This window comes from Micropterus dolomieu, linkage group LG06, assembly GCF_021292245.1.
Source record: "Micropterus dolomieu isolate WLL.071019.BEF.003 ecotype Adirondacks linkage group LG06, ASM2129224v1, whole genome shotgun sequence".
Taxonomy (NCBI): Eukaryota; Metazoa; Chordata; class Actinopteri; order Centrarchiformes; family Centrarchidae; genus Micropterus; species Micropterus dolomieu.
In genome coordinates, this window is record NC_060155.1 from 12,448,623 (window position 1) to 12,464,090 (window position 15,468).

Consider the following 15,468-nt stretch of genomic DNA (forward strand, 5'->3'; position numbering starts at 1 on the left):
CCTTAATAAACGACCCTCTGTGTAAAAATACATTGAGCTGTCTTTACAGTTAACAGAAGTGTTTATTATGGAAGCCCATTTCTGCCACTGTGATGGGAAAAAAACAAGCTCCTGTAGGTCATAATAATTAAAATAATAAGTGTATCTCAAAATAATGACTTAGCATCTCAAAACAATGACTTAGTATCTCAGAATTATGAGTGAGTGTCTCAAAATAATGAGTTAGCATCTCAAAATAATAAGTTAGTATCTCAAAATATTAACTTAGTATCTCAAAATAATGTGTTAGTATCCCAAAATACTGAGGTATAATCTAATAGTATCTTCAGTTATTATTTTAAGATACTAACTTATTATTTTGAGATACTAAGTCATTATTTTGAGATGGAGCCTACTAAGTCAATATTTTGAGATACAAAGTCGTACTTTTGAGATGTTATAGTAATTAAATAATGATTTCATCATTATTTATAAATGCTAAATATGGTTAAAGTAAGTTAATTAATCGACATTTCAGCTGAGCGTGTAATTCTCCCCTCAGCCACAGGGGGCGCTATCTCCCAGCATGACGAACACGGAAGTGTGGCTGGAAACGGAACCTCTGACGTGTCAAACTTTCGCCATTTTCCTGAGGAAGGAAACGCCTTGGAGAAGGAAGGATCCACATCAACCGTGAACGTAAGTGTGTAAGACAGACTTTAACGAAGTCAGTGTATTGTTGTTGATAACTTTGAAAGTAGTCGCACCTAAAGTCATGCGTTTGCAAGCAAAATAATTTTTTGACCTCAGCTGCGATTGTCAGGACGCCGATGGAAAGAAAACAGTCACTTGCTGCTAAGAGCTAACTTTACGATTAACTGGCTAACTAACCTGAATTGACTAAACTTTCCCCTGGTATTTCCTTATTTTCCATTACATGTCCACATAACTGCCGTATTAAGTTGGCATGAAACAATGCAACAACATTGTTGAAATACTTAAATTGTTTATTTAATTAATTTTCAATGTTTCAAACATCTGAAACACCGTAGCAAGCTAACTGTGTTTGTTTACGTAGGATTGCAGCTGGTTATTTGTGACTCTTAACACTATGTACGTTACACCCTGATTAGGTCATCATCAAATAAATATCAAATGTATTTTCGCGATTCTTCTTAAACCTGTTACTTTGTATTAAAAAGAGCAATGAGATGCTATAACTTATACTATAAGGTAGGTATTATACTTACCTTATATTCCAGCTGCAGCCTTTGTTTGGATTAACGTTAGAAAAAGAGAATTTGAGAAACGGGTTAAAAAGTTCAGGTTTTTTCATCCGGATGGTTAGAAGAGAATTTCAGGATAGTTAGCTCTGTTACTGGAATGTAATATTAATACAGTAGAGGCACAAACAGGGGTTAGTCCGTGGCAACACCGATATTTAAATCACACTCTTGATGTATGTTCTAGCAATGGCTATGGAAATATTGGATTTGAATTCTGGTTTCGTCCGCAGGCAAACATTTTATCTCAGTTGCGGAACGCAGGCATCTGTGACATAATACCTTTAATACCTAATACCTTCGTAGACCCATCCAGCTGCTAGATAAAAAGAAAGATTCAAATGTTCCCCTGATGTTATGTGATCAAATCGAAGAGTAATGCTGAGGAGATGGGACTAACTAAAGGTGTGTGGCATTGGATGGTAGACCTTTCACTGTGGATCCATAAATTAACTTTTGCCAACACGATTCACTCAGCTGGCATGTAAATGGGTTGTTGTGGTATTATTTAGGCTTCCAGAAACTCCCAATTGCAAAGAAGGGGTACAAGTAATGGTTAGGGCTGGGCGATAAGGCCAACAAAGTTTTTGCTCAAATGAAAATTGAAGAAACCAGATGGTTAATTATGTGATTAAACCTTTTCTTTATGGTCAGAACATGACAAACACTTGATGCCAGACAGTGGATCAATTCACATATCTGAGGTAGAACATTCAAAACAATCAAAATATGATTAGTAAATCTTGTTTCAGTCCCTTTTCCTCAACAAAATAAATATCTTAATAGAAAAATTAAGTCCTAATTAATTTTTGATTCAAATGAATTCAGTCAAACATTTATTGACAATAACCTTTGCTATATTGTTATTGAGGAAAATTATATTGTGATAATTATCATTATTGTTTTATTGTCAAGATGCGATAACATCTTCAGGTAGCTTGTTTTGTGTGATCACTTGTCCAAAACCCAAAGAGATTGAGTTTAATATCACATAAATCAAAAATAAGCAGTGAATCCTCACATTTGAGAAGCAGGAACTAGGTCATGTTTGGCATTTTCAGTTATTAAAACTGTTGTAGATTAATTTTCTGTCCATCAACTAATTGATGAACTGACTAGTTGTTTCAGCTTTACTCCAAATCTTGTTAATTATTAGCCGTGCATTTTATTCCATACCGCGCTGATTTTAACAACTGATCTGTTGTTTCTCCTCAGTTATTTTTTTGCCAAAGTAGGTTCCCATCACCAGCCGCCATGGGTAATATGTTCGCAGGGCTCTTTAAAATGTTCGGGAAGAAGGAGATGAGGATCCTGATGGTGGGTCTGGATGCTGCTGGAAAGACGACCATTTTGTACAAACTCAAACTTGGAGAGATTGTGACTACCATTCCCACAATAGGTAAGTCAAACAATATAAAATCACAACGCCTTGCCTCTGACTCTGACATGGCTGTTATTTGTTTTACATCACACAGAATAGGACTTGTCTAGAAAGCCTGTTTACAATTGTTTGATGGCTGTATTACTCTTACATGTGAACTTTTAACCATTTTTTATCTTTGTTTTCCCCTTTAGGTTTTAATGTAGAGACAGTAGAGTACAAGAGCATCAGTTTCACAGTATGGGATGTCGGTGGGCAAGACAAAATTCGACCGCTGTGGCGTCATTACTTCCAGAACACACAAGGTACGTTCAGTTATGTCTGACATTTCTTGGCTTTAAATTAATTACTTTTTATTAGTGGGCTTTTTTCTGTACTCCCAAAATTTCCAGTTCTTTGTATTTAAAAGATGCAGTACACATCGCACTAACTCATTTGTTCTCCATTTGCTCATGTTCCAGGTCTCATCTTTGTTGTGGACAGCAACGACAGAGAAAGAATTACCGAGGCTCGTGAAGAGCTCTTAAGAATGCTGGCAGAGGAAGAGCTGCGTGATGCCGTATTATTAGTATTTGCAAACAAACAAGTAAGTAATGCTTATAAAAATTGGTCTAAGCAGGTGTGTATCACAAACACTTTCCTGTTGTACTCAAAGGGTTGGCGTGTAACGATTTGTCACTGTTTATTGTTTGTAGGACCTTCCAAATGCTATGAATGCAGCAGAACTCACAGACAAGATGGATCTTCACTCCCTTCGCAACAGACACTGGTACATCCAGGCAACCTGTGCCACTACCGGGGATGGCCTTTACGAGGGACTGGATTGGTTGTCTAGTCAGCTCAAGAACCATTAATAAATAATCACTTGCTATCCTCAACTACTCTACTCCACCCAACCTCTGACCGTGCTCTCTACTAGGTGTTGCAAAACTGAGTTACCTTTAAAAAAATAAATAAAGTACTGGAAGCAGCCCTCACATCAGCTGGTATTATCACAAACATACAGGGCAGTGGTGGGGGAGATTTTGTAAAGCTGTCTGTTTTGTATTTTATTTTATGTAACTGTAAATATATTTGGTAATGGGGCAGCTTATTGCGCTCTCACAAATCCTACCGTGGTTATTTCTCTTTCTGGCTGTTGGGCAGCCATGTGTGAGTTGAACAAGAAAAGGGAGGTGAGGAATAACATTTTACCAGCACTTGATGCCCCCAGGACCTCAATGCAGTCTGATGACTTGTTATTATCTAGTCACATCTACTGTAGGGAGTCATCCATGAGGGCCTGTTAATTTACAAACAAACTGAATTAAACACTGATGCACTACTTGCAGCTACTATGGTAACTTTAACCAGTGACTACATGCACCAGCCCCCCAAATTACCATTTAAGAAACACTGGCATTGACTATTTGTACTTCGTACTGACATTACGCTGTCCAAGTTGAGAACCCCTGTCTGTGAACACTTACCAGCCTTTGTATACGGTGTGTTGGCTTGAATTGATATATGCTGTAATGATCTCACATCTACCTGCTTCATGGTTGTTTGACAGTCTGTCAAGTCAGCATTGGATTTTCGTATTTCTGAGTCTCAGGTTTATCATGTGCTGCCTTCGCAAAATACTTTTTAGCAAAACTAGCTGCATGATGTGGTCTGTTGGTCTTTAAATACACGCGTTTTTGTTGGGTGTTGAAATCATTAGACTGCATAGGACCTACACTGAGGACTTATTTCAACAGCCCTATCCTTTAACTTTGTGTGTATGGTGATAGGTAATTGTAACTAAAGGAGTGGCACACTACAATGGCCCTACTGTCTTCGCTAAAGGCTCTAGCAAGGCATACATTTTTTATTCAGTGACTAAAATAGTGAAAATGGCCTTTTCATTACGATACAAAATCGTTTTCAGCTACGTTTAAAGTAGTGCCAGTATTACTTCCTTTGCGGCACATTGTCCTATGGTTTAACCAGAAGCCAAACATAATGCCTTCTTATCCAAGACACATGCTGCCTCTTATTTTCAAGCTTCTTATCTAAAATGTATGGGTGTTACTTTACTGCTTTCAATATGTCTGGGGTGGTGCATTAAACTTTTTTGTTTTTAATTTGTTAACTATGTTAAACTGTTTAACTGTTTTATGTAAAGCTTTTGTTTTGTGAGGAAAAAGCACTGTAAAGTGACTGGATAAAAAAATGTTTCTGCAACTGATTTTCATTGTCTCACTATGCAATAAAATTGCTCAATTTTAATGTGGAATATAGCTTTTCTGCTTACTTAGTTGTGTTTTGTCATCTTTGCTTCTAAAACATATGCACACCCAATTGTTCCACCTTTAAATATACCACAGTGCTGAAGTCAGTGGATTGATGGAAAAATGTCAATCGAATTTGATGTTTTACTAATTACTTTTAAATTTGATGTTTTACTACTAATTTATGAAGCACAAATGCTAAACACCCTGTTTCTAGCTTCTGAATTTTATGTCCTAACTTTCTTTTTATAATTTTAAAAAAGGAAAAGCAATTGGAAGATTCTTTGATAAAACATTACATAAAAATACTAAAATTTAACAACAAACCCCCAAACTGGTGTCATAGCAACCTGTTGCAGCGGTCACCCTTTGACCTATGGAGAAATGTGATGCCCCAAGGTGGTGTAAACCACCCAATGTTTGGGTTAAAGTAGTAATGTGGAGATCACACCCTGTTTCACATTGTGGAGGGGTGGCAATCCAGGACAGCATTCTTGCAGGTTGATTAGGCTGCTATGGTTAACGCAGCCAAGCCTATAAAACATGGCAGGAGAGTATGGTGGTGGTGGAAGGGGAGGGAGTTCGAGTCTCGGGGTCTCTCATAGGGCTGCTTTGTGTGGCCTCCTCTCCTGCTGCTCCATCAGCTTGGTTTGTGTGTGGCAGTCTAACGGTACTCTGTCATATAAAAAGGGCCAGCCTGGTTTTTTGCACTCTTCTTTATGAATGCCTTGCTCTTTTTTAGTGCACCCCCCAAGTCCCATCCAGCAGAATACCCTCTTTCAGACCAATTCAAGGCAAATGCAAACACTACACTCTATTACGACCAGTGGAGAGCATTCCAATGGTATCGCGCCAGTCAGGGAGCCGAACCTAGAACGGTGAGGGATTAAGGAGCGCTGGCGTCATTAAGAAAAGAAGGATGGAAGCTGCCGAGTAGTGCAAGAGGCACAGTGGGATGGAGATGTGCAACGACGAAAAAGGTGTCAAGGAGCACCTTGGAACAAATGTATGCTTAATTTCTGCAAATTATGGCTGCAATTTTCTATATTTAAATAAAGACATTTTCTCTAATGCTGATGTTTAATTTACTGTTCTGATGACACATCTTGCCACAAACTTCAAAAGTTTCAACTTTGCTGAAAAACTGCAAGACATAAGATACCTTAAAATAGAAATGTTTAGATAAAGAATGATCATTTTTTAAACCTTTAACTTAAGCTAATGTACTCAAGAGTATCAGGTAAGTAGTTCCAGGAAAAATCTTACAGCACACAAGAAATGATGCATATATGTTTTCTCTGCTAACAGCAACCATGTTCCGGGTTCATTTTCTAATGCTTTTTCCTGAAGAGTAACAGCCACCAGGGCTAGACATAGGAATAAAATATTGTGTTTGCTTTTTTGGTTTAATCACGCAAAATGTGTTACTAACTTGTTCCAAAACAGAAAAGACACCAGTGCCCTATGACCAACTGGAAGTTAAAATGCAAGGCCAAAGCCTGTTAGTCACACACATTGACCCGTCTCCTTCCACAGTCCGTTTGGCTGTTCAGGGTAAATGAGGTCTTCAGGTCCAGTCAAGCTGCTGTAGAGCGCTCTGTCTACGTTAGGCTTCTTTGAATAGGGGGGGCGGGGCATCAGTCGTCCGAGTCTGTGTCGTGGCGCCGCCTGTGACTTTGTGTGGCACCAGCAGGGGCTGTCTTGTGGCTGACAGGGTTACGGGGGACAGGGGACCCCCCATCAGAGGAGTCTGTGTCATGCCACTGCTGTCGCTCGGCCTTTGCTCCCCCCCTTGAATGGCTGTCATGGGGTCTGGCTCCGCTCTGACTATGGTATGATGGATTATGATGATGGTGGTCCTTTCTCTGCCTTAAGAGTAAAAGGAAACAAACAATACATGATTAGTTTGTGGTGGATCAAGTAAGATGTTGTGAGGCTGGGGAAAAAAAGAAGCTTCCAGATGAGCTTTATAGTGACATTCACAGAAAACACCCCATGACTTTGTGTAAGTCAATGCAACTGGCCATTGTGTGGATAAATCTCTATAATTATTGTATGATTAACAACTTGTATCATGAATTCTGTACCATAATTTTTTTTTTTTTTTTTTTATATATATATATATTTTTACATTATTCAATCTGGTATGTGCCACCATCATCCCCCCTCCTCGTCTTAGACACCTGATTTACAGGATATATCTGAGTATGTTACATGCACCCCAAATTCAGCAGGTTATGCTTCAAGATGCTGTGTGTAGGACAGTGACTTGGTGCCCTCTAGTGCTGACATAGCAAATCTGTAAGTTTGCAATTTTGGCCAGAATACAGGAGGTGGACACAGTAAAATGAACAAATGTGCAATATACTTTAATAAAAGACAAGACAGCTACAATTATTAATGCAACCTTTATGAAGCCTGCAATCATTTTATTTGGTTGGGAGATAGAGGTGTTCTTCTAAATACATGGTAACATGGGGTTTTAAGCCATGCTTTGTAGGGTTCCTGTTATTTTGGCCACCCTCGGGCAACACAGCTAATGACCATACGATCTATATGGAGAAATGAACCAACCTCTTTCTGTGGTCATCTGAACCTGAGGAGGATGAGTCTCTTCTATGCCTTTTCTTCTTTTTTTCCTTCTTCTTTTTCTCCTTTTTGCTCTTCTTTTCTTTCTTTTTCTTTTTGCTCTCATGCCTATGGAGTTAAAAAAAAAGAAAAAGAAAAGCAGCAGAGATAATTATTACTGAAGTAAACACACGAAACTGGAGACGAGGTTTTATGTTTTTGTGTGTGAAATATCATGGGTGTTCAACAAGTTATCAAAGTTGGTAACAGATAATGCAACACACCGTTGTTCCACATCCCCTTTTTCCACACTTTGAGTGTCCTTTGTTGTTGAGGTTTCTGGACCACCCTCTGTTTTGTGGTGCTGCAAAGAAAGCATTTCTTTAATAACTACATCGAGTTGTAGACCAAATAAATAAACTCAACCCTTAAAAGTCTTCACCATCGCAAAAGATATTCAAAAGGCCCGGTTTTCCATCCATCAAACTGCTTTGCACTCCCATTATAAACACCTGCATCTTCAGTGGAATTTGTCAGCAAGGAGAAGAGAAAACTTACTGTAAAAACTGGCAAGCCTATTTTCGCTGCCTCCTTTTCCTTCTGGGAGAGCACCATTTTTCTTGACCCTGCGCTATAGATGTAAACACTCATTAATAAAACACACTTTACAGTAACCGTGCATTAAGATGAAAGGCTCTTAACACCACCTAAATGTCAAGAGGAACATTTTACTAAAAAGTAGGATCTTAATGAGCCAAAACACTCAAAAATGCTGCATTTAAAAGGATATCCAAATATGATATCCAAATGCTCACAAATACTTCTGACATTATTATAGGTGAATACTTTTAAATAATTGTTAATGTAAGCATTTAGCAATTTATGATTGCGATTTTCCATTTTGATTTCCGCATATTCTCATGTGTAAATTATATGTATAATCAGAACATGGTTATTTATTTTTCCATTCCATTGCGCGTTTTCCTTTCCCACACATACCGTCCCTTTTACTGATTCATTTTATATGGTTGCTTTGTGTATCAAGTTGTTTTATCCCAAAGTTGACAGTGTTCTTAAGAAAGAGGAAACAAAAAAACACCTGGAGCTTCCCAATCCTGAGACACGGTCTACATTTCTCTCTTCACCATCAACTTCTTCCCTTCTGCAAACATCCGCAAGGTCCTGGTATCAAAATTGGGAAAATCACATCATTCAACCTTTTTAACAACGGCAGCTTCTTTTTAAAGATGTTCACAAGCTTTTGAGTGAAAGCAAGACCAAACAAAGTGACATACCTCTTTGGTCAGGCCTGTTGGTTGCCTCTTTATATTCTTGTGTCCTCTAGATGGAGAATAGAAAAGAGAAAAATTGATTTGCTGGCCCACACCTGCGTTTGTCAACCATTTCTTTTATAGAAAGTTATACGTACAGGGCAGCCATCAGTGCCTCATGCTCTGCAGCCTTGACGGCCGCAAGTTCTTCCTCTTTGGACAAAGCTGCGCTGCCTTTTTTGTCTCTTGCATACCATGTCAGATCTTTGCCTTTCTGCCATCGTCCTACTGGTGCCATCAAAGAGTTCCCTGGGAACAAGACAGAAGAATTGAGAGCGGATGAGAAAGAGTGTGTTGTACCTGTTATTTCAACTGTATTGTACAGCTAGTTTTACTTTTAATGTAGAGACGGACACTGGAGTGAGTATAAAGGTGCAAATTGTAAAATGCTATGTTGCATACATGGGGATTATAATAGGCCTTAAGGTGTGTAGATTTTAACAGCACATATCGATGGACATTTTCTGATTCAGATTATAAGCCCTACATTCAATTAAAACTCATGGATGCAGTACTCCAAACAAAAACACAATGAGCACACAATCTGTCATGGGTCGATGGAGCAACTTCAAAGGAGGTCACCTGATGGAGTCAGTCATTTTGAATCTTGAAGCTTATGATGATGTAGGAGGGCAGCAGCAAACAATCATATTCATTATCAATTACTCTGCCAGTTATTTTCTGGATTCTGTGGTTTATCCTTTTGCACGCATCACCAAAGATTCAACAAAGTCTCACAACAAATATGTGGCATTTTTGCTTGACTAATCTATAATGATATTGGCATTTGAAGATACTGACTTGACCATCTAAACTCATAGACATTTGGCAGTGATATTTCACTTTCGGGAATGCAACTTTTGGGTCACATCCTCTTCCCCAGTCAACATACTTTAAAACAAAATAAAAACTCTGCTGCTGCTGACAAGACAGTATATGTGGTGACAATAAGCTTTATGATATATAAATATAATGGGTTTTTTACGCGAGTTCATGTCCCCAAAGCAGTTGTTGGGTAATTGTATTTATCCTTTAATGCCACAGCTGTGGTGGGTGCTACGTAGTACTTGTTTGGCATGCTGACCTGTGTACAGCGGAGTGGCTAACGTTACGTGTGTCTGCTCAGCAGCAGCAAAGAAAGCCAGGACCTGCAGTTTGTAGACTACAAACAAGACTAAAATCGAGGCAGTACCCCACCCCGGACACTGTGTAATGAAGGACTCTACAACAAAAGGTATGAAAAAGCAGTAGGTAGCGTACTGAAGCCATGGCGTCTGGCTGTGATTTTAAAAGTCCTGCTCTGTTGGTTTCGAGTTAGCAGACAGCTATTAGCAATGTGTCTGCTTAGCGCTGATAGCGGACTTGACTGACAGGGTTTTTCAAACTTACCGAGATAATTTTCTCTGTGTTTATCGCCTTTTACGTCATCCCAGTTGAACTGGTCCTGGCCCCCTCGGACCCCTCCAGATCTCGAGGAACCAAACATTTTAGTCCGATCCTTTGAGGACTTGGAGAAAAGCGTGTGTGCTGTTAGCTTAACCCACTGACTTTAGCCGCATTAGCACACGAGCAGCGCGGCCTTCCGCATCCAATCATCCGGGGAGTTCTGCGGTAAGTTTAACCGGTTAACCTCGCTGTGTTCACTGGAACAAAATGTTTCCCGGTTGTAGTATTCAACTTTGGACACTGAAAGGTATCCGGTAACTAATTCTGTCTCTGTTGGGTAAAGCAGTTTCCAGCTCTTAACATTAAGTTACTCTGCGGCCTACAAAACAAAGCTATGAGTGTCGTGTCCGTGCGCATATGTGTCCCCTCTTTAAAGGAGAAACTACAGCTACCAGTCAGTTACATACATATATTTAAAATAGGTGCGTTTTTATCGTCTTTTCTTCTTGGGCTAGTGTTAATAAAAACTTCTGTGCTTTTGTCGCGCGCATTCTCGACGCTCGCGAACGTAACGTGGTGATGTTTTGGCCCGCAGTGATGACGTAGGCTGCAAGTTTTTTCCCAATGGCTCTGACAGCAAAGACACAGAGCAGAGGAGGGAGGAAATTCTCCTGAGACGGGCCCAAAGTCTTGGACTAACGTAACCTCCCGATGTACATGAGATATTTTTCCAGGCTATTTTCAGGTAGGAAGGAAGTCATTTGTCTCTCTCCTGTTATATTTGAATGATCTGCCATTTAACTCTAGCTAATAGTGCCATTCATAGTAGTGCCATTGTCTTTCAGTGTGATAGAAGTCAGGTTGTTTCTACTACGTTGTTGCAGGGGAGTGTTATTGTTGTGTGTTCACTGAGCAGGATTAAGTTAAGATGATGCAACGTTACCTTAAATTTAATCGTTGGTGTGCTTGCTGCTGCACAGCAATGCTGTCTTGCATACTCGCCTGATTGTTAGTGTGATTTCTGTGCAACAAATGTAATGTCATCAAGAGTGATTGATAAGCCAAATGGTGCATTATTACCTGTAGATAGGAGCAATCGGTGATAAGTGTTTTGTAACAGTCCCGTAGACATCTGTTGTATGTGTTTATCAGCCATTGCATATAAAGGGCATACTCTCTGTTATACATGCCCATGTGTATATGCGCCCATGTATATGTGCACATGTAAATATCTGCAACGTTGTTCTTCTATTCCATATTTATATATTTCCATATTTATTTATGTTGACTGTATCTTTGTCTACGTGTAGCACCTTATCACCACAGCAAATTCCTCGTATGTGTAAAACACTACTTGGCAATAAAGCTCCTTCTGATTCTGATGCCATACTGTATTAAGGCCTAATGCTGAGGCCTTTTAAATCCCCCATTATCTCCTGTGTCTTTAAGTCAGCCAGTACTTCCATTCGTTTATGTATGACTGTAAAGTTATCCAAAAATCCTACTTGTCAGTATCAATGTAGAAAGCAATCTCACACATTTTCTTTAGGAAATGCTTCCCTAGTTTGTGTTGATCATCCTTAAAACATTAATTCAGCCTATCCAAGCAAGTCACATTTTTTGGCACCTAACAGTGAGTCATAGTTTACTTTTTTTTATCTGTTAGATAATTCTGGCATAGGATTATAAACACTCACTATAATATTCAAACATGGAAAGTGCTATATTGCAGTTTCTGTGTGCTATGTTTGGATTCACAGAAAACATGCTGGAATTAAGATCAACAACCAACAACACTGCTCTTTGGACAAATACTGCATGTTGCTCTTTCTAGGGCGGCAACAAACAATTATTTTCATTAGTGATTAGTCAGTAAACTGCTTTTTTGATTCAAAAAGTGCGTATTTTGTCCAGACAACAGTTCAAAACCCAAAGATATTCAGTATGCTCATATAAGACAAAGACAGGCATTTAATGATCACATTTGAGAAGCACTAATTGGTTAATCAACTTACTGTTTCAGCTATCAGACTGAACACATGAGCAGAGACCTGATAGATTTCACATGATTTAAATTTTGTTCCAAGCAAATGTCAATCACATGAGGTGTACTGCACATGGGTCGGCCCATGATGACTGAAAACTCTCGTGTTTTTCATTTCCTGTCTCGCAGTTCAGTGCCAGTTTCACACTGGGGCTGTAACGAACAGCTGTTCTGCGTATAAGGTTATCTGTTTATTTGTAATCATTTGTTGTCTGTAAAATGTCTGAACTTGTGATAAATGACCATCTGTTGGTTAAAGTTATAAATTAAAATAGCATATTTGGTCTGACTGGCAGCAGCAGAGCAAAAATATTGATACAAATATAGGAAACATTAGGAAATGAGATTTTATGGGAATTTACTATAACTTTATGAATCCAAAAAAATGAAACCAACTTCATAGGCCTATACCACTGTGAATTGAATATCTTTGGGTTTCGGACCTGGTTTTGGTCAGACGTATAAAGTAATATGAAGAGGTCCTCTTGGGCTCTTGGAAAGTGTGGACATTTTTCATTATTTTCTGATGTTTTATAGACCAAACCATTAGTCGAAATAAAAATCAATAATGGAAATAATAATTTATTGCAGCCTTAACTGTTTACGTATGGTAACGGAGCCGATCCACATTGCCCAAATAGAATCATTGATTACTTTTGAAAATCCTGTGATGGATGGTTTTTAGGAGTTAAAACCGAATGAATACCGAAAAAATGCTGAGGCATCTTCACTTGCTTATGAAAAAGGGACTCGTGCACCTTTTAATGAACCATGTGGCTGTTTACTGGAAACATTCAAGAGGCAATGGAGAATGCCTCTTGTCATTTGCACCTGCAAAGACAAGCTTGCTGCATCTAGTTTGCCTGGAGAACAAGCAGGCTCATAATGCTGTGAATAGATCTTGGAGGCTTGCCAAAGTCCAGCAAAATTAACTTTTGTTTTTAAAGATGGATTAGGCTAAGATGCATGTGTACATAAATTTTAATTTGGTAGATACCCTTATTGTCATATGGAATATCTCATTTTTGGACTAATTGCAAACCTGTCTTATACCTGACATTGATGTGAGTAATAGGCCTGTAACTAATAATCATTGATTATGATTAGCTTTTGACTTCTTTAAACTCAATTGGACAGCCAAATACTTCCTCTTATACTGCATTGTTTTTCTTCACCCATAGAAGAGATCACACTAGTAATTACTTAGGAGAAAGGAGGGTTGTCTTAGCCTTCTATTCAACATTATAAATTTGTCTTGGACAACAAAATCTACTGGGGTGTAAACCTGGCCATGCCCTGTTTTTTCCTCCCCTCCTCCCATCTGTACTTGTTCACAATCTACCAGCACACAATCACACCCTCCATGTTCACTTGAATTTCCTGTCTGCTCGAGCTCTGTGTGTACAGAGGAAAGGTAAGGAGGAACACTACAGGCATTACATTGTTCTTTACTTGAGTAGCTCACCTAAAAATGTTGGTAATGAATGAAACATTGTGTTGAATATCACCGCACAGGGAAGGTAAGATTTTGAAGTCACTAGTTTACAAAGATGTATAATACAAGTACTGTGCTTATAGGTTTGTCAGTGATTGGATGGCTGCATTGACTAGATAAAGAGAGTTTTAAGTTGTCGTTTACTTGAATATGAGCCCTTATCTATATTAAAAGCAATTTTTCTTGTTAGCTGCTCTGTTTTTCTCCCAAGCGGAGTAGGGCTCCCCAATTAGTAATTGCTCCTCGACAGCACCACAGTAACCTCATGGCTTGGCAACCAGTTGATTGCCTCTGTTGTTGTGGGGGAGGGGGGGTTTGTTTTGGTTTTTAGTTTCATTTGGTTCGCCTTTGAGGAACCTCCGTCTTATCATTTTATCATGTTTATCCCACCAGAGTGAAGCTTGCCTAAACATGTTAACCCTCTGTAATGTTGAGAAAGGTCTTTTCTTTTTAAAGCCCTTTGTTTGGGCACAGACAGGTTTGGTTCAATAACAGCTCGTGCCATAAGATTTCAGTGGATTTGTTTCATCCCACTTGTTTCCAGTACTGAACTCTCCTCTCCACCTCTCCTTTAGCTATGGCTGGACCCAGGCCCGTGGTTCTTAGCGGCCCGTCCGGGGCAGGGAAGAGCACTCTGCTGAAGAAGCTCATGAAAGAATATGACAGTGTCTTTGGCTTTAGCGTCTCCCGTAAGCGCGCCACTCTACAACAAAGCATTTTTCATTAATTTTGTTGGATGGAGATGTGGATGTTTTACATGTGTCCTTAATATCACACATACAAGCAAAAGCAATTTTTTATTCAAATAGGACAGCAACTAAATTTACATTTACATTTACTTATTTGGCAGACGCTTTTATCCAAAGTGACTTACATTTGAGGAACAGCATACAAGCATTAACAGAGCATCAACAACTGACAAGACATACTAGTAAGGGCAGCAATAAACACTAGTAATAGCTAATAGCATGTATGGCATCAATGGGGTAAATACCTAGCGAAAGAAGTAAAAGTTAAAAAAGTGCAATCAATGCAAGAGAATTGTAAGGGGATAGAAGAAGAAGGGCACAGGAAGTGCATGTTAGGGGTTAGAGGTGTTAAAAGAAGTTAGAGAGTGATGCCCCTGCTCTGATGGCATGTGGTAGCTCGTTCCACTATCGTGGTGTCACAAGTAATGATTACTTTCATTATTTTCTTGATTAATCCATTTATAAAATGTCATAAAACAGTAAAATTAAAAATGTTTAAGATTTTCTGTGTTTTGTTTGGAAAAAAACCCAGTGAAGCTGGACCCATATTCTTTTTTTGCTTCGATCATTAGTCAATTGATCGATGAGTCCACTGACAGAAAATTATTCTGCAAATATTTTAATAATTGTTTAAATGTCTTATCAATCTGCAGATACAACAAGAAATCCTCGACCTGGAGAAGAGAATGGCAAAGGTACTGCTTGTTCCTCTTCTTTCACGAGCACTGTTACAGTAAATAACCTTTGTAGCTTTCTTTATCTGTATTCCCTATGTCTCCTTTCTCTGGTTTCAGATTACCATTATGTCACACGGGAGGTGATGCAAATGGGTATTGACAAAGGCGATTTCATTGAGAACGCAGAGTTTTCTGGGAACATGTACGGGACAAGTAAAGCTGCTGTGCAAGATGTCCAGGCAAAGAACCTCATCTGTATACTTGACATTGACATGCAGGGTGTGAGGAACATCAAAACGACGGACCTCAATCCAATCTACATC

General features: G+C 39.0%; 3 protein-coding genes across 6 annotated transcripts in view; 2 read left to right on the forward strand and 1 right to left on the reverse strand.

Moving 5' to 3' along the window:
- The first annotated feature begins 557 nt into the window (after positions 1–557).
- Positions 558–4,893, forward strand: arf1 (ADP-ribosylation factor 1). The gene is made up of 5 exons (XM_046051775.1): positions 558–678; positions 2,478–2,661; positions 2,838–2,948; positions 3,105–3,229; positions 3,339–4,893. The coding sequence occupies exons 2-5, from the start codon at positions 2,517–2,519 to the stop codon at positions 3,495–3,497; spliced, it is 540 nt and encodes a 179-aa protein (XP_045907731.1). The 5' UTR covers positions 558–678; positions 2,478–2,516; the 3' UTR covers positions 3,498–4,893.
- Positions 4,894–6,282: 1,389 nt separating this feature from the next.
- lg06h1orf35 (linkage group 06 C1orf35 homolog) lies at positions 6,283–10,766 on the reverse strand. The gene is made up of 8 exons (XM_046051769.1): positions 10,184–10,766; positions 8,893–9,043; positions 8,759–8,804; positions 8,563–8,645; positions 8,022–8,094; positions 7,748–7,827; positions 7,470–7,592; positions 6,283–6,764 (listed from the first exon to the last, which is right to left on the reverse strand). The coding sequence occupies exons 1-8, from the start codon at positions 10,278–10,280 to the stop codon at positions 6,533–6,535; spliced, it is 885 nt and encodes a 294-aa protein (XP_045907725.1). The 5' UTR covers positions 10,281–10,766; the 3' UTR covers positions 6,283–6,532.
- guk1a (guanylate kinase 1a) overlaps positions 9,863–15,468 on the forward strand; it is a 9,867-nt gene continuing 4,261 nt past the window's right edge. Inside the window, exons 1-4 of one of the 4 annotated variants that reach the window (XM_046051771.1) lie at positions 9,863–10,028; positions 14,295–14,408; positions 15,122–15,163; positions 15,263–15,465. In XM_046051771.1, coding sequence (XP_045907727.1) covers positions 10,007–10,028; positions 14,295–14,408; positions 15,122–15,163; positions 15,263–15,465 — 381 coding nt within the window. In that variant the 5' untranslated portion in view covers positions 9,863–10,006. Of the gene's footprint in view, positions 10,029–10,756; positions 10,926–14,294; positions 14,409–15,121; positions 15,164–15,262; positions 15,466–15,468 lie in introns of those variants that run through there. The other 3 variants (XM_046051770.1, XM_046051773.1, XM_046051774.1) reach the window with 3 other exon arrangements.